The following is an 18,335-nucleotide window of genomic DNA, read 5'->3' as shown; positions in this document are numbered from 1 at the left end:
CTATTAACAATCTTTAACTTTAGCGACGCTGACTTGTATACTGTACTGCATCTTCTAGACTCGTACAAAAGTTCCCCGCACCTCCCAAATCGATTTAACACTCAGCCGGTCATTCCACGTTGTTGACAGTGCCTATCCCACAATACTCTCATCCTATGCTTCTTTCAGAGACCCATGATGTCGGTTCTCTCAAACCAGATTTATCGGTTGCCCCTTCGGCCTTGATCTAGATATCTAGCGCTATTTCAGCTTCCATGGATGACGGGTTCATATGGAGCTCCCGCTCGACAGATGAATGAAAAAACAAAACACACCATTGTGGCTTGGTCCGGATTAAAAGCCTACTTATGCAGTGCGTCGCTGTTTATAAAGAGCAGCCTTGTGCAGTGTGATTTTTGTTTTCAAGCTTGAGCCATTCTTTACAGTGTCAGTGCATTTTATTATGTATTTTTCTACATTGGTCCAGGCTTTGCTTACTGCATCGACCTACGCCGTCGACCCTGCTGCTGTCTACAATGGAGGCTATAACTCCGCTAAGTATATTGTCCTTCGCATTGGAAATGGTGGTGCCGGCCAGAGTGGGCTGATTGAGGGTAAGACAATCTATGAAACTTACCCACAGTTGCCATACAGCAACTGCCCTGCTAACGCCGTTATCATTCAGTCCTCGCGAACGCCTTCATCCAAGCCAGCGTCAAAAACGGCTCTGTCCCATTCCAGATAGCCTGGTACAAATCCGACACCACCCAGTCAATAAACTACCTCAAAGACGGCACCGTCGACATCGGAATCACCTACACGCCCGCCGCCGAACAAATTGCCATCAAAAATGGCATCGCCAAGTCCCCAGCGTGGTACGCCTGGCGCGACCACTTCCTCCTAGTCGGTCCCTCCTCGAACCCAGCCAACCTGTCTAACGACCAGGACATCCAAACCCAATTCTCAAACATATACACGACCGCCGAAGCGGGGAACACCCATCCCCCTGTACGCTTCCTAACCCGCTATGACAAGTCTGCGACGAATATCAAGGATTCCCAGCTGTGGATTGAAATAGGTCAAGTCCCCTGGGCTACTGCGTACTCGACCTGGTATCACCAGTACATCGCGTATCCGATTCAGGCGTTGACGGCTGCGATACTGCTTGATGAATATACTATCACAGACCGGGGGACATATTTGTCTATTTCGACGGATTTGCAGAGTCAGACTACCATTTACAAGGCTGGTACTGATGATTCAGCGGATCCTTTGCTTAATCCGGCTCATATTTTGATTGGGAAGGGTGCGAGGAATGAGAAGATGGCGGATAGGTTTGCGCAGTGGGCTATTAGTGATGAGGGGCAGATGGTTATTACTGGGTTTAAGAAGAATGGGGAGCAGTTGTATACTGCTGCGCCGGAAAATAAGACTGCCCAGTTCTGAAGTCCCGGTGAGTGGTGGAATATGGCTTGATGAGATGTTGAATGGGTGTTAATTGATACTCAGAGCTCCTCTGGCTCTGGATGGGTCGGTGGGCCCTGTTATTCTTGGGATCGACATATGTGCTAGACAATGGAAGTTTCATTTTAATATGCATGATTCTGTAGTCTAACATTCAGTTGACTACTGAGTATTTTCAATATAGAAGCCGAGGAGATGATTGGGACTTGTTTATCCATACGATGACAAGAGACGGGCAGTAAGTCCAAATTGCCTTGATGCTGGGTACGAGAACTCAAGTCCCATTGTGTGCCCAATTCCAGGAGACGAATATTACAATTCTCATCAATAATCGCTCGTGTCACTTCTATACGGTAATACCCAAGTCAAGGTGGAATCCGGATCAAAAACCGGCAAAATCATTCATATGATAAAGAAAGGAGATGTGATATATCAGGAACGTCGAAGGTCAAAATGGTCCACGCTCCGTGCCAGACGAGATGCGATGCCGATGATGAAGAAGAAGAAACGCCCAAGCCAAATGCAAATCGAAATAAGGAAAAAAAATGCTGGTATGAGATACAGGGAGAGAGTCGCTGGAAGATGCAGGGCGTATACATGCGTAGAAGGGGGTCAGTGTTTTCGGTGAAAGATCGTGAAGAGAGAGCTGAGACGGTGTCGACGTTTGGTCTTTCCAGCTTCGGAGCCCTTGGAGGGTACGTCAGATGCACCGTCAAGGGTAAGCTCCAGACCACGATCCGGCTGTGAAATCAGCTTGGGAATTTCGGGACCGGGATTGGCTTTGAGCTTGGCGTCGAGTCCGTCAAAGCGATGAGGGGAATCGTCGGGTTCGATGGAGTTCTGTCGTAGAGATGGAGGGCGAGAGACCACAATATCACGGCCATTCTCGCCAGAGCCGGTGAACATGCTGTGACGGTTGAGTCGATTGCTAGCTGCCGAGGCGCTTCGTCGCTTAGCTCGTTCCATGAATGCGGCGCCGGTTGAGTTGGACCGTTTTGACAGACTTCCAGCCCCTTTGCTTCCCTCGGATGGTGTCATGGTATTGGCGCGCTTCATGCTAGAGATCGACATGCAGCGCTTCCCATTTGAGAAATCCTTCACCGGGCTAAGCTCGTCGCGATCGATTCCGCTCTCATTCTCAATCTTCGCTGTGGTGGGCGAGCTGTACTTTGCCGACGAGGTTGGAGATGTCACACCCTTGCCGTTGGGTGCAGAGACGGGGTCTGCGTAGTTGAAGTTGTGCGACCAGCCCTCCCGGAAAGCCACCCAGATCCCTGTAACGATAATCAAAGTGCGTAACTCATCGTCAAGGGTAACCACATCATTGGTATCCATGGGTGTCTCCGTATCTGACATGTCGCTCACCACGGACATGCCGGAACTTGGGGTCGTGGGCCCAGTCGTAGTTCGTGCAACGGCGGCGGAATACTTGTCGTTCACTTCCAGTTGGTTTTTGGTCATTGATGCGATTACTGGGTGCTGACGAGTATTAGGGTCAATGACGCTGAATGTGAACCGTTTCGTGTCATCACGCGTTTGCGATACCGAGGACACAGTTCCTCGGCGATTCTTCCCTCCTCGCAGTGCCCATCGCATGACCCGAATCCCATCATCCGTGTGGGCAACAAACTCATACGAGCCACTGGGGAGAGGGGTTGCCTCCCATACGGGTCCAAAGTTGAGACAAATTTCCGCCTTCCCTTTCAGGCGCGCCTCCTCTTGAAGCATCTGGCATACTGTAGCGACGACCTCGCGCTGATCCTCATCGTCGTCTTCGGAGCTTGCGTGCTTCTCAGGGATGCTTGCCCGGGTGCGCTCATACAACTCGCTCATGACTATAATGACATCGTAGGGACAAAGGCCGTTCTTTCGGCGAAACAGAGCTGGAAACTTTCGCGCTAATCGAGGCAGATACATGGTCGAAGGAAGGACGTCTATAACGGGCAGGGGTCTCGGGGTTTGCGACACTTGCTGTACCTGCAGTAAGAGCTTCGGCCGAAGCCGCAGGCGCTTGTGACGGGCATGCGAAGCCGGGTGGGCGAACTGGTATGAGGTCTTAGGTCGCGACGACTTCTTATAGGTTGACGAACGATTGGCTCGAGGCCTTGCAAGCGCAGATGAGGCGGCGGTGGAAGACTCGCCCTCCGTTGGCGTCGACATGACTGGGCTCATAGCCGTGGAAGTTGATTCAGCGGGCGTAGCAGGACCGGACTGCTTAGTGCGATTACGAAAGGTATCCAAGAATGGTAGTGCCGGGAAAGCGAACGAGGGTGAGTATGGCAAGGCCAAAGCTGGAGGAGACTCTGGCTGGGACGAAGGGTCGTTTGAATGAGCTGCTGCGGCATCCGCTGCGAGGCCAAGATTCAGCAGCATTCTTGGACTCTAGCGGAGCCACATTGGTCTCCTACCAACAAACCCGCGATCACTGGGGAGGGGGTTTTATAAGGTCTGGGCGAATCCCACGTACGCATCCAAGACTGTCCACGCGTTCGTTGCGGGGAAGCCAGCCGCGAGGACAGTTTTGGTTGTTTTAGTGGGGTGGGGGGAGGAGAAAGAGGGCGGAGATGAGATCGAGATCGCAAGATCAGTGAAAAGAAAAGAAACGAAAAGAATGAAAGACACGACAACAACAAGATATGTGCGAAGTGTATAGATGGGTGGTTAGCGTCAGATCCCGGGGAAGGGGAAATGCAAGGGGTTGAAAGGAGTGGAAGGGGAGGAGGAGGGGGGAGAGTAGTGTAGAGATGTACGGAATAAGAATGGGTTCTCTCTCTCTCTGGGACCATCACCGAAAAAAAAGAAGACACAAAAATGGGCGGTCAGCCTTATGCGATACTTAATCCTTAATATCCCTCCATATTCCATCAACAGAGCAGACCTCCAAACCCATCTCCACTTGAGAAAGCCCAGTCGGCGTTTGTGAAATTTGAAAGGAACTCCACCGTAGAGTGATCCTGACGGGATCGGCCATTGGGACCTCCGGCGCATCCGAGCGGACGATCGGACACACGCGAGGCTCCAATCATATTAGGATCATGGATCTGTGAGGCTCCGAGGCCGAGGAACGAAAAAAAGGATGGGACGTCATGGTGAAAAGTCAATAGATTGCTCTCGCACTCGTGGCTTGGCGAGTACAACTACTGCACTTACCATTGGTTTCCACTCGTCTCCTAAGCTGACCATCGACCCTATATCGACACTAATTGGTCGTGGCGCGAATCGCCAGCTCTTACGGGTGCCAACTTCTTCAGCTGTTCAGCCACGAGTAAGCTCTTATGTACAATGTACCTGAGCTGATCGGTACTTAACATAGCCTATAGCCTTATACAGTAGGTACTCTTTGCCAGACAACTATTACGAAATGGCCTGCTCGGACTGGCAGACGAGGGGTCCTTGGGCCCGCTTGTCACCGAAAAAAAGAGGTGGAGAGTCGTTTGACATGACCAGCAGACTTTTCTTTCCACTGGAAATGCCTAGGCAACTCTCTATCCACCGGCGGCCAGGAGTGGGCTTGATCAAATTATCATTGATACACCTCGGGGTCTCGGCCGCATCCAAATCACGGTGAAAAAAAGCGCGCAAGAGATCGGAGTCTTACAGACGGGTTCGGCGCGGTGCAAATACCAAAAGACCGAACGCCGTCTACCGCGGGAATCGGACGGACTGATGCGCCGCTCTACTGCCCCACCGTCATCGACAAGAACTCTATCCTAGCCCATTTTCGATTCTTTCGCTCCAGGCCTAGCGCCTCGTCTAAAGATGATTCCAAATACGAAGTATAGTATACGAGTGCGAGGACGGACGTACAAAGGGCCAGCCTGACCCAGCCTGACGGACTTATTTCCTACCTAAGGATTCCCATAAGCATGAACACTCAAGCTCCGTAAGATTGGGAGCACGGGAGCAAGAGCTCAATAGGGCTGAGGAGAATCATGGAGCCAAGGTTTGCCCCCGTAGTCCCCGAGTGGGTTTGATGTTTCCAGAAAACCCTGAAAAATATCGCATCAGGTGGACGCCCAGTTAGTAATAAATGACTGAGGTTTGAGTATCGCCAAGGCTGGTCTTTCATGTGTTGCTCGCCACTATAGTTTGCCACTATATTTTTGGATAATTGTATCCTGTTTTCTTAGGGGACAGGTACTAATGTTTGGATGGACATGTACTACTGAGCTTGAGAGGATGTGATCTACTGGGCCATTCATTCATGAGATAGCTCGCTCAGCTTAAATAAATCCACCCAAAGTTCTCTAGACTTGATTCAAGGTTTCATGGCATGACCGGCCCTATGATGACAATAATAACTCCCCATTTGGATAGCTGGAATTTCGGACCTACCAATTAAACTCTTTCGGTGGGCTAAACAGGTTAAGTTAACAATCAAAACCAGCATCTAGTTATTCAGACCGCTTGACTTGGAAGTCGCGTTTAATCACCGTATCCGCTGACTAATTATGCAGATCGCTCGGTATGTAACTACCTAAGTTTATGCCGTTATGCATCCTAACGATTCCCACCCACAACATTCACCCTAACCAGTCAACATTGAGCGTTATAAGGCGCTATCGAGCATTATCAAATTGAGGTGCCTCGGCTGATCTGGTGATCCCGATCCTCGTTCGTCAACACGCGACCCGCCCGTCTAGACCCTGCCCGCTGGATTCTCTCACATCCCGTTTCACCCCGAGACGTGCCACCGGAATGGCTACAACGGCTGGCAAGTCCATCTCGGCGAAGCTGCTCCGACTAGACAACCCAGTGGGCAGCTTAACCCTAGCCTTCTTGATTTGGAAAGTCCTGCTCTTCATAGTAATTGCAGCTTGCCCAGGCCCTGGATATGACACCTCCACGACATTGGTCCCACGCGAGGGGGCAAGTCTGGCGAGTACCCAGACGGAGTCTCTCCCACAGTCAATGAAGTTTGTCCGATGGGATTCAATCTACTTTCTGCATATTGCAGAGAAGGGCTATGTGTTTGAGCAAGAATGGGCTTTTAGTTATCCCCGAATTCTGAGCTTATTTGTTTCCGGTACGACGTCTCAATGAATTCTCCTCGATTGTACATATTGGTCCATTAGCTCACATCTCCCCATATAGGTATCCGTTGGTCTGGAGGGATAGACGGACCAATTGACACGGCCTTGGTAGGCGTGATTCTGTCCCATATCGCCCACTATTATTCCGTGTTGGCGCTATACAGTCTGTCTGCCAACATCTTTGGAAGCGAAACATCCACCCAGAAGCTCATATGTTTCTTGTCGGCTGCCCTGCACATCATCTCACCTGCCGGGGCTTTTCTGTCGGCGCCGTATGGAGAGCCGATCTTCTCTTTTCTGAATATCTCCGGATATTACCTGTACATGTCCTCTCTTATTGAAGAGCATAATGGCCTTGTATTACTTCGAGACCTGCAAGTTTTGACTGCTGCGGTGTTCTTTGCTGTCGCAACAGTCGTCCGCAGTAACGGCATTCTGAGCGGGTTCTTGTTTGCCTATGATGCCGCCATCCTGGTGTGGGCAATCCTGACACAAGGTTTCAGTGTCCACAAAATACGCCGCCTCGCTGTCATCATCGTGGGGGGTTGTGTCGTGGGATCAAGTATGGTTGTGCCTCAGATCCTCGCTTATCGCGAATATTGCATGGGCGGAGGAGATCTGCGACCTTGGTGCAGCTGGACTGTACCTAGTATTTACAACTGGGTTCAGAGCTTTTATTGGTAAACAGTCTTTACTATTCCCCTATTTTGTCTCTGGCTTGCTCTAACATATTACAGGAATGTGGGCTTCCTCCGGTATTGGACCGTGTCGAATATCCCTCTCTTCTTGCTGGCCGCACCCATGTTGGGAATCCTCTGCAAATCAGCATTCTGGGCACTCAAGGCCCCGTCAACTCTACGCTCGGGGTCCGGTAGCACATCTTCCTCCCAGGTGAGCCCCGGGTCCATGCTCTTCCGGCTGGCAGTGCCCCAGGGTCTCCTGGCAGTGATGGCCTTGACAAGCTATCACGTCCAAATTATCAATCGAATCTCTTCAGGTTACCCAGTATGGTATTGGTGGCTTGTATCGACGGCAATGGGTAGCTTCCAAGATTCCCAGAAGAGCCGCCGAGGACTCTCGATTGCTGCGCAAGCCATGGTAGCCTATGCATTAATCCAGGCGGTTCTTTTCGGTTCCTTTTTGCCTCCGGCGTGAAGGTACATGTGAGAGATCCCTGTGTGGTCAGGTCCAATACAAGTGAAATATAAAATACAGCGCTTTGTGGTTGACTATTCGCTCCGATCAGTGCTCGGCTGTGCCGCTTGCGTAAGAGGTTGTCTGCCTAAGTTGGGCTTGGTAAGGCGTTCTTGGAGTGTTTCGCCCGAGGCAGTCATTATAAATCAAAGAACATAGAATCATTGTGAAATATTTGCTATACATATTTTGCGTCCTTTTCCGAACGGAGTTATCGGTGATTAAGTAGTTCTAGGTGAGTCTAAATCTATATTTTTTGGCGGGCTGTCAACGCGGGTCTCCAACAAAAGCGGCTACATTTCGACGTTACGTGGAATTATGTCATCAACCTCGATGGAGAGCCGAGCTTTGAACATGAAGCATTGAACATCATCTACTCTTTGAGCTATCAGCCCCATTTCTTCGAGTCTTGCCATCCATCCTTTGCGGCCGATTCATTCTGGTGAAACACAGCGCCGATTACTGACTGGTGGCCTCCCCATTTTGCTTCACTCCAGCCCACTCCCCCAAAGCTCCTCCTCCGCCCGCCCCGACAGCCAAGAACCTCATGCGAACCCGGCTGTGCTGCAACGCATCCTCCGGCCTCAAGATCCGTCCCCTCAGGAGTGGATTCACATACTTTGTGGTATAAGTATGGCTTTCTCCCATATTGTTGCCATCGTTGAGATGTGGATGTGAAGCTCGTGAAACCTTGTCGGTTGCTGACGTATCGACTGCTTTAGAGCCCGATCTGACGTCCGTCCACGGGCAACTCCTCCCTCCTCTCATCTCCACCGCGTGTCGCCCCCAACCTCCCCCTCTCGCTCGTCCTGCATCCGAGTATGGATGCCTCGGCCCCCAAAGCGATCCTCACCTCCGATAATTTCTCCCATGCACACGAGATCTCGCGTGCCACCTCGCCAGGTGGTGAACCCGTAGTCATGAATGGTAACGGCGAGCCTAAAGCTCGAGTTCGTCCACGAACCTATCCATACTTCAAGTACCTACCATACGAGCTCGAAGATGAGACCAAGCGGGATCGCACTCTGCGCGAAATCTTGAACCAGCTGTATATCTCGGTGGAGGCGGGCGATTTTAGTCCCGGAGCTGTACACTGGACACGCGAGCTGCGAGGATGGCTGTCGCTCAAGTTCGATCCGACCCGAAAGGAACGGATCAATCTAGTGAAGCTATATTTTGAGCTTTCGCTAGCTCCGGGCATTGATCCTGGTGTTTCGGAGCGGTTCGCTAGCATGTTCATGCTCCTCACCAAGTGAGCTTAAATCCGTGGTTATTAATCCGTAGCATGGCGGGGGGATACTAACATTTTGGATACAGGCGCAAGCACTATCTCCGACCTGTGAAAGACCTCGTTCTCGACTGGAAACCACTCTACAAGGAGCTGAAGGCCTTTGTACTCCCGACAGAGTCTGGCCTGGTTCACTCGACAAATCTGAAGCGGAACGTCAAGACGCTGACGAAAATGTGCGCCTTTTCTCAGCTATTCTTCGACCCCTGCGAACTGCCCGCGATGCTCGAAGAGTTCCTCCCTCACTATACTACCTCATTCTCCGAAGGCGCTTTCGTGGTGGCAGGATTGATCAACCTGCTGCTCCCGACATCACCCCCACCCGCTGAAAGAGAAGACCTCCTACCACAAACCCATCTGCCCACTCAATTCCATCTGTGGTCGCTGGTGGGTCGCTCGAAGACATTTGATACAACATATTTGGACTACTTGTCCAGACTGGCCCGCGATTCCCTTACCGCGGGACATATTCCATTTTCTGAGCATGGTATCTTCACAAAGGAGCAATCCTCTCTTATTTTCACAGCAATCTTGCGCTTGCTGGAGATCCCAGTAGGACAATCTACGTCGCCGTATAGCGCGTTGGTGGACATTTCATCTGGATTGGGTATCATGCTTGATCGGGATACGCGCAAGCACCCCGTGGCTCATCATATTGCCCGATGGATAGTGTTGTCACTCTCTCCCGCTTGTCTAGAGTCCGAAGACTCGATTCTCAGCCAGCTGGAGGGTCTGATTCAGGCTGTGGAGACCTTCTTCCACCCTTCAAACTCTGGTAGTTGGACAAAGACCCTATCGCAATTAGTTTACTATTTGACTGATTTCTTCGTCATGCGTTGGAATCGTGAACAAAGTGGTGAGATGGAAGTCCCAGCCGAGCGACGACTCACCGAGCCTTTGAAGCGACGCTTCGTGTTGTGTCTGAGGGACGTAATCTTCATGGGTATCTATGCCAAGAGCAGCACTGCGATGACATTCTCTTTGTCCACCCTGCAAGGACTTGCTTACCTCGAGCCGCATCTTATTCTTCCTGGTGCATTGCAAAGAATCTACCCTTCTCTGCAGGGGTTGGTCGAAGTTCATCGGACGACCTCTTCCCTTCGTGCCATGCAAGTCCTTTCCCGCGTCATTACCCGGACAAGAGGCTATCGCTGCCATATGACCACTCTCCTCGGTCTTGCTTTGCCCGGTATTGACGCTAACGATCTTGACAAATCTCTCCATGCACTATCTTTCATTCAGTCGGCATGCTACAACATCCCCATGGTTGATATGACTCAGGGAAGAGACGATGTCAATTGCAATATGCTTGCACTGCAATGGATTACTGGCGAGATGGAACGCATGGAGGAGCAAGGAACCGATCTGCAATTGAACTACGATACGGAGCTAGATGATGAAACTGAGCAGATGATCCTGCGATCATCAACTTGCGGTTTTGGCGATTTCACAATCTCGTTCCTTGGCCGTGTTTTCACTCTTCTTGAGAACTTGCCAGATGTCACTCGAGTCCGCAATGGGTCCCCCGAGGAGAATATTGTGAACACACTCCCCGCTACATTTATGCCTCTACTGGCTTCTCTTTCTCCGGAGTACTACGATATTGCGCTCTCCAAGATTGTGGATTTCGTCTCCAACCATGTCATCCACCAAGCGCGAGATGCAATGGCTTTCATTTGCAATGCGTTGTGCAAGGTCAACCCTGAGAAGTCCCTAAAGCGCTTCATCCCGGTTCTGACGCAAGCAATTCGCACGGAAATCGAGGAGAACGGCGCGGGCTCTACCAGAACCACAGGCACGGACGTTCTTCCTCGCGACCGTGGCTTGGTCTGGAATGTCAGTATGCTGAGCATGTGCGTGGTTCACGTTGGTGATTCCGTCCTTGCCCATCGACAAGAGCTGTTTGATATTGCAGTCTACATGCAGCAGAAGTGCCGAGGCATTCCGACCGTGCACATCTCAAACTTCATTCACCACCTCTTGCTCAACCTTACCGGTACCTATACTAGTGACTACTCTCTCTATGAAAAGGAAGACGTCAAGGAAGGCATTCAGCCGACTCATTGGAGTTACAAACCTGATGTCAATAATCTGAACATCAACTGGCACGTGCCTAAGCGAGAAGAGCTAGAATTTGCCGTTGAGGTCTTCAAGAATCAAGCCGACTCCGCACTGAAGCACCTCTCCGGGCTGACGAATGAGACATCCAGCATTAAGCGGGATGGAAGCGGGAAGGACTGGTCAGACGAAGTCACTAGAAATCTCGTTTTACTCCGACTACTCTTATCTGGTATTTCCGTTCTCTTCGATCCCAAGGCTGCCGCGAAGGCATCCGAAGGTGCTTCGGTGAACACAAACGAGGTCGAAATGAGGGACGACTCCTCGCTATCGAATGGTGTCGGGGACGAGGATCCCGATGCCTCGCTTGATACCTCAGATGAATCGGCGATCAAAGAGAGCTTCTCCTATCCCACCGGATACCCCCTTGAGGAAGGAGACATCTTGTATACGGCGATTCACGAGATCCGCGAGCGTGCAGGATATGTTTTGCACGATGTGCATCGATTCTTGAGTGACAAGCAGGAAGACGATGTGCCTTGCTTTGGCGCTTTATACTCGGCCTACCGCTCCTGGTTCGTCGACGTTGGCATTGAACGTTCGGCACATGTTCTAGACCGCGTCACGCGCCTGTTGGCAGCAGACATTCACCCGTACAAGATGAGCGGAATTCGCAAGGACTACCCCAGAGCACTGCTCGTGCGCCGGGCGAACGTCTATCATCTGCAACGCTTGCGGCACAATGCTGCTCCGCGACCGCGATCCAAACTCGATGAGATTCTGCTATTTGATCTTGCCGAGTCTTGTGTCTCCCTCTACACTGAAACTCGTAGGAATGCCCAGAATGCCGGCGAATCGGCTCTCAAGTCTGTTTGGGGTGCGCGAACTCTCATCATCCCCCCTCTCCTCAAGGCGCTGCAGAAGGGTGTCAAGGAGAACGATCACGCCCGTATCAAGGGAGCGCTGTTCTCTTTGCTTCTGAGCAGTGTCGCAAAGACTGTTGGCCGAAACTGGAAATACACACCAGCGTTGATCCGAACTTTCATCGATGCCAGTGCTGTGGACAAGCCCTCTGTGCAGAAGATTTGCTCTAGCGCTGTTTTCCAAATCATGGATTATGGTCGCGCCATGGAACGTATGGCCATCTTGGATCAGACAATCGTCGAGGCGATTGCCCCTAGCGATGATGTCAATAGGCAGATTGAGCAAAAGCGCAAGGTTATCAATAATAAGCGTGCTTTGATTGAGAAGAAGAAGGCCGATCTGGCGGAAGAACTAGTGAACCTAGCCCGAGTCTCCCACTGGAAGATTGCCAGTCGCGCCGCGACGATCGTCATTACGATGGGTCTTCGTTTCGACTACATTGCTAGTGAGAACTTGATCGAGCTGGTCACCCTGGGTTCCATCGATGATCACCCGGGTCTGAGGGGCATGTACTCCCAAGCACTGATCGCGCTCTTCACCATGATCGATGTCCGGGCTATCTGCACTCACGAGTACAAGAACTATATTCTCGGCCATCAGCGATTCCCATCGAAGATCAAGGTGGCTACTCGGCCGGATGAGAAGGACTGGACTCAGGAGTACTTGGCCAGCTTTGCCAAGCCCGATGCCGAGTACTATGTCGATCACGACTTCCCCGGCTGGCTGGTGTGGGGGAAGACGATGCCTGCGTACAAGTCCAACATCGGGCGCGATATCGAATATGATGAAGTCGAGTGGAATGTGCGGGCGCAGATGGGCAAGTTGTTCACTCGCGAGTGGTTCTCCAAGTTCTTCATGTATCTAAAGCAAGAACCGAGGGACCCGTCCGCCGACAAGTTCCGCATGTCTTGCGCCATGATGCTTCTCTACGCTTTCGAGCTGATGCTTCGCGACGGTCTTACTGCTGCCTCATTCAAGGACATCCAGGAAGAGATCCAAGCTGTGTTCGAGGACGGCAGTGACAAGCACCAGCATCGTGCTACGGCCGAGATTCTGGGAGCTTTGATCAGCTCCGTGACAGACACCAGTGTGGAGAATCGCGCCCTCGTCTGGGAGTATTCCTTCCCCATTGTGCGTAGGATCTTCACGGACGGTCTTACCCCCGAGAACTCGGGTTACTGGACAACATTCCTCCACATGATCCTGCAATGCCGTGACCCCCGTCGTGCCTGGCCCTTGGTCGATTGGCTTGCCAGTTTCCGACTAGACATGTCTACGAATGCCGCCTTCAAGGAAAGCTCAAAGATCAATCTCCTTCATCAGTGCATCATCGATGCCGGATGGCACTTCCAGCTGGAGAAGCCAATTGTTGAGAACTTCCTTGGTCACTTGGATCATCCTTACAAGGGAGTGCGTGAGGCAATGGGTCAAACCCTTGCGACCATTTACCGCACAAGATATCACGAGTCGTACCCTGACCTCAAACACTTGTTGGAGGACCAGAAGGCCGCTTCCTCAGTCGGCACGTACCCTTATCTCCCCTCTGACGACTTCTCCAAGATGCTCCGTGGAGTCTTCGACCAAATCGAGCAATGGCGGCAAGCCAGGACCCCAGGTCAACAGACTCCTTCGTCATACACCTCTGGTAGTAAAACCGTGCTGCTCTGGCTGGACTCTACCCTGTCTTCCCATGAGTGCACTCAGCTCGTGCCCTTCTTCCCTGATGTTTTCACTGCACAACTCCTGCACATGATGGACGTCAAGGAAGACCCTGAGCTGCAGTCTCTCGCCTACCATGTTTTCCGCCACCTCCCCAACATCCCTTACCCTGCGGAGAAGAACTCGGACTTCATCCAGTCTCTCATTCGCATTGGGCAGACCTCTCCTTCATGGCATCAGCGTCTGCGTGTCATGATCAACATTCAGATTATCTACTTCCGCCGACTGTTCCTTCTGGATCCTGCGGATCGTGACAAGCTCTTCGAGTGCATTGCGTCTATGCTTGAAGACCCACAGCACGAGGTCCGCGCAGGTGCATCTGCTACCCTGTCCGGCATGGTCCGCTGCTCACCCATCTTCCTGCGGAACAAGATGGTCAACCGATTCCAGGAGCGCTTCACAAAACTTTTGGCAGACAACCCGCTGCCCAAGAAGCCTAGGAACATCCGATCAGGCCTTTCCTCTGCGGTCACCTCCGGCGCAGGCACACCCACTCCCGAGCACAGCCGACTGATCATCGTACGCCATGGCGCTGTTCTGGGTCTGGGTGCTTTGATTCAGGCATTCCCGTATAATAGTCCCCCGCCTCGCTGGATGCCAGAAGCCTTGACTACGCTGAGCACCCGCGCCGCTAATGACCCCGGCGTTGTGGGCTCCAGCGTGAAGTCGATCATCAGCGAGTTCAAGAAGACCAGACAAGATACCTGGCATATCGATGCGAAGGTAATCAATCCGCAAATCCCATTGATTTCTCTACCAAGTACTAACACTCACAATCTAGGCCTTCACACCGGACCAGTTGGAGGATCTATCGGGTGTCCTCTGGAAGAGCTACTTTGCCTAAAGGTCTTGAGGGGTCTCTACGTTAGTTAATCATATCCCAGGGTACTTCTTTTCTCGGTTTGGGTTTGAATTGTAACTTAATTGATAAGTCTTGGGAAGCTGTATCACCTTCACTAAATACCAAATCCTGCCTTGAGTCCGAGCAATCCGAGCTTCGTTCTCATGGGCTTTGACGTGTCTTGTGTCTCTGTTCTTTGTTGCACGTTGTACATACCCGGGTTTACGAAAAGAAATCATCACCTTCTTTACTGCATCTAGTCGCTTAGTTCCTGTGTTGCCGGTCTTCTGGATTTTTATATCATTTTAAGAGAATCTTAGTAAATTCTATTGCGGGTACGCGTCCAGTGACACTAGCTAAATAGGCTTAAAGACCAAATTGACAGAAATTGAGTTCCGTCATACTCCGATATGGATCACAGATAACGTTGGGGGGTACGAAACACTATAAAATTGCGAGCCAAGCCCTGTACTCCAAGACGAGCACATTGCCCGTGAGATCCAAGTATGTGAATAGTTATTTAGATTCAAGTTGTCTTCAAAGACTTTCTAAAACAAACTATCAAGAGACTACCCCCATCTACCTGCTGGTCTGTACCCTCTGGTAGCATCCCGTTTTCCGTGCTTCCATGCCAATGAACATAGCAGGCCTAAGGTTTCACGAGAAAGTTTCTTCTGACAGGCTTCCAGTAGAATGAAGTATCAAGCAATTAAAGCTCTCTGCAAAAAAAGTACTCGCAAGTCTATTCTCACACGGCGTGATAAGAGGGATGTTCCGCTCTCATCAGATGTTCCCTATCCATCGTCGGAGACGAAGTTTGTGACGTATATTGATGACATCTACCCTATCAAGTCATGACGGTTAGATTGCGCCTATGCGTGTCACTTTGAAAGGGACAGTTTTACGCATGGCAGCATGTGAAAGTTGAACAGACACTTCTATTCTGATTGCTCTCTGTTATTGTTTTTGGCTTCGCACCACCGGTACCTGTCCTGGTGTTTTGCTTTGGCCTCCTGCACGACACCTATTCAGATATCTCATCCAACATATCCCAAAGCTACACCCTTGGCACGCAGAATCAGACTATGCACTTTCCCGTGGCGAAATACTGCACCTTTGCTCACCATGGACCATCTCTTGACGATGCGAGGCAAGGACCTTATCGGGTTTCGGCCCAGGGTGTCGCTTAGATCTCGTCCCTTCATTTGGCTACGCTTGCTTGGTTGTGTATTCAGTCTGCTAACTATCTTTTGCACCTTCGCACATCTTGCCCGGCACCCTGATGTCTCTCTCTTCCGTGGATGGAATCGACCCACTCGCCTGGCGGTCCTTCGACCAGGTCAATATCGGGAGCCGGTGGGCCATCACATTACCGTGGAAGATCCAGCCCAGGATGTGGAAGTCGACAATATGGGCATGGTACATGATCGGAGGTCTGTTATATCATTTGTGAACTCTCGAGCTTTACTTTGAATTCCTCTCACACATATCTTCTTCAGAGACGAGAACTTCTACCTAGGCGGCACCCTTACCCTGACCAGCTCCCAGTCCCTTGAGGATCCACACCCAAGCCCCGTCATCTACGACCCTTATCCTGCATACAACAGTAGAAAGTGGAAGAAGACGAACCATGGTCAGTTTCAGCCCTGCTTGGGGCCAAGAGGTCGTGATCTAGACCGCACTCGCTTCGAGGACATGGTACTCGTCTACAAAGGAAAGCAAGTTTCGTTTCCCGAGTCTCGATTTGGTTCACACGAAGCAATGGGCCTTGATGGAGATGTCTGTACGGATCGATACTCTCGACTTGGGGCATACGGATACGACGATGACAGCGAAGAGGATGTTCCTGGTTTCATCCGGCCACCAAGGGTGAACTGGAACGAAGTTGACTGGGGCGAGCTTCAATCCCTCTGTTTCGAGAGAAATGCCGATCGATACAAACCCTCTAGTTCGATGAATCAATCCTACGAGCGTCCGCTCTCTTTCGAGTTGAGAGAGCCCCCTCGAGAAAGTAGCGAGCCGGAACCTACCTCCACCGGGATGAAGCAATACCATCCTCGCTCTGCTGTGCTTATTCGATCGTGGCAGAATGTGCTGTGGACACCAGACCACCGGGAATACCTCCGAGCAATGATCATGGAGCTTTCCCTGCATTCGGGAGCTGAGTACGAGGTCTTTCTGCTAGTTCACGTTAAGGACGATGAGCTACCGATTTTCTCGGACTCTAAGACCATGAGGGAGTTACGACAGTCGATTCCGCCCGAGTTTCAGAATATTGCTCTATTCTTCAATAATAAGCTGTTGGAGGCGTGGTATCCTAAGATCGAGGAACACAGGTAAGTCACAGGGTCAAATGGACTGAACGGAATGCCTATACAAGTATGACTAACACTGTTTGAAGCCCCATTCTACAGCATCACCAACCGCTACAGATCTTCTCCCAGCTGTACCCAAACTTCGATTACTACTGGCAATTCGACATGGATGGACGGCACACTGGCAATATCTATCACTTCGTAGATAAAGCTATCTCCTTCGCCAAACAACAACCGCGGAAATACTTATGGGAGCGCAACGCTTACTTCTACACACCCGGTGCACACGGTGCATGGGCAGATTTCATAGAGATGACCAACCGCAGTCTCAGAGATATGTCCGCCAACACGATCTGGGGACCAATCTTGGGTACAGGGATCAGACCCATGGGCCCCGAACGTCCGAATAACTCCCCAGAAGAAGACGACTTTGACTGGGGCGTCGGAGAAGAGGCAGACTTCATCACTTTCCTCCCAATATTCAACCCCAAGGATACCGCCTGGACCTTCCCAGACAAGGTTTGGAATTTCAAAAACGGCCTTGGAACTCCACGTCGCGCTGGAGTTATCACGATGGGCCGGTACTCACGACGCTTACTCAATCTCATCCACAAGGCGCAGGCAACACGTGGACTAGGACTTGCGTCGGAGATGACCGGCGCTTCATGGTCTCTATACCATGGACTGAAAGCCGTCCACGTCCCACATCCAATCTACGCAGATGGCCTATGGACACCACAAGAACTGGCTCGAATTTATAATCCTGGTACAACGGATAACATCAATGGTGGACCGGACAGTATTTGGAACTTTGACCATTTGTACGACCACGTCATGTACCGACTTTCTTACATGTTCACGACACATACGGCAGAGGATATGTACAGACGGTGGCTTGGGTACAGGACCGCCGAGCATGAGGGCGGGAAGAGGGTATGTTGATATTTCTGCTGATTATTTTTCCCTCGGGGATATTTACTAACACTTCGCTTGCGTGACAGTCAACTGAGACTCGCTTTGGACGCCATTGCTTCCCTTCCATGTTTCTGCATACCGTCAAAAACACCGAGAGCAGGTTTGGGCCGCAAAAAGCAGTTCCATGAGATCTGTAGTTGGGCGTAACGCTCAAACGATTACGAATTAATGATGTACTAAGGTAACAATGCTTGAAAATGATGACCAAGCGGGCGTAGTAGTGTTTCTTTGGGTTTGGCTTTTCTTGCGGTTGATTAAGTGGCGGCTTCCTGTCTAGAGTTCAATTTACAAGGATTCAAGAAGTTAAGAAACAGACTAAACTCCACGTAGCTCTCCATGCCTTCTTCCATGGCCTCTATCTCGGGATCTCTGAACCTAGTGGACTCGACGAGTGATTGTGGCCTGTACAGTCGCAGCAAAGGCCATGGGCAACGGTCAATGAACAGCCTGTCCTCATTAGATAGCTTCGTATGTTAACGGTACGTATCAGCTAGAAAAAAGGTAATAATCGTCAATTAGTCTTCGCTGTGTATGTTATACGAATA

At 51.0% G+C, this 18,335-nt stretch overlaps 5 protein-coding genes across 5 annotated transcripts; 4 read left to right on the top strand and 1 right to left on the bottom strand.

Moving 5' to 3' along the window:
- Nucleotides 1–442: 442 nt before the first annotated feature.
- On the top strand, nucleotides 443–1,425 carry N7496_002772 (uncharacterized protein; the record flags this gene model as incomplete). Its single annotated transcript, XM_056695703.1, has 2 exons — nucleotides 443–593; nucleotides 665–1,425. The coding sequence occupies 2 exons, from the start codon at nucleotides 443–445 to the stop codon at nucleotides 1,423–1,425; spliced, it is 912 nt and encodes a 303-aa protein (XP_056557915.1).
- Nucleotides 1,426–2,055: 630 nt separating this feature from the next.
- Nucleotides 2,056–3,816, bottom strand: N7496_002771 (uncharacterized protein; the record flags this gene model as incomplete). The annotated part of the gene is made up of 1 exon (XM_056695702.1): nucleotides 2,056–3,816. The coding sequence occupies one exon, from the start codon at nucleotides 3,814–3,816 to the stop codon at nucleotides 2,056–2,058; it is 1,761 nt and encodes a 586-aa protein (XP_056557914.1).
- Nucleotides 3,817–6,141: 2,325 nt separating this feature from the next.
- N7496_002770 (uncharacterized protein) lies at nucleotides 6,142–7,631 on the top strand (the record flags this gene model as incomplete). Its single annotated transcript, XM_056695701.1, has 3 exons — nucleotides 6,142–6,469; nucleotides 6,538–7,156; nucleotides 7,214–7,631. The coding sequence occupies 3 exons, from the start codon at nucleotides 6,142–6,144 to the stop codon at nucleotides 7,629–7,631; spliced, it is 1,365 nt and encodes a 454-aa protein (XP_056557913.1).
- Nucleotides 7,632–8,491: 860 nt separating this feature from the next.
- On the top strand, nucleotides 8,492–14,503 carry N7496_002769 (proteasome activator BLM10; the record flags this gene model as incomplete). Its single annotated transcript, XM_056695700.1, has 3 exons — nucleotides 8,492–8,922; nucleotides 8,988–14,382; nucleotides 14,441–14,503. 3 exons carry the CDS (start codon nucleotides 8,492–8,494, stop codon nucleotides 14,501–14,503), a joined length of 5,889 nt encoding a protein of 1,962 aa, XP_056557912.1.
- A 1,122-nt stretch (nucleotides 14,504–15,625) lies between these two features.
- On the top strand, nucleotides 15,626–17,918 carry N7496_002768 (DUF3405 domain-containing protein; the record flags this gene model as incomplete). Its single annotated transcript, XM_056695699.1, has 4 exons — nucleotides 15,626–15,933; nucleotides 16,000–16,836; nucleotides 16,902–17,748; nucleotides 17,817–17,918. The coding sequence occupies 4 exons, from the start codon at nucleotides 15,626–15,628 to the stop codon at nucleotides 17,916–17,918; spliced, it is 2,094 nt and encodes a 697-aa protein (XP_056557911.1).
- Nucleotides 17,919–18,335: the final 417 nt, after the last annotated feature.

The sequence above is a fragment of the Penicillium cataractarum genome (assembly GCF_028827025.1).
Source record: "Penicillium cataractarum strain IBT 29864 chromosome Unknown utg000002l, whole genome shotgun sequence".
NCBI classification, from domain to species: domain Eukaryota; kingdom Fungi; phylum Ascomycota; class Eurotiomycetes; order Eurotiales; family Aspergillaceae; genus Penicillium; species Penicillium cataractarum.
This window is presented reverse-complemented; position numbering and strand designations above follow the sequence as displayed.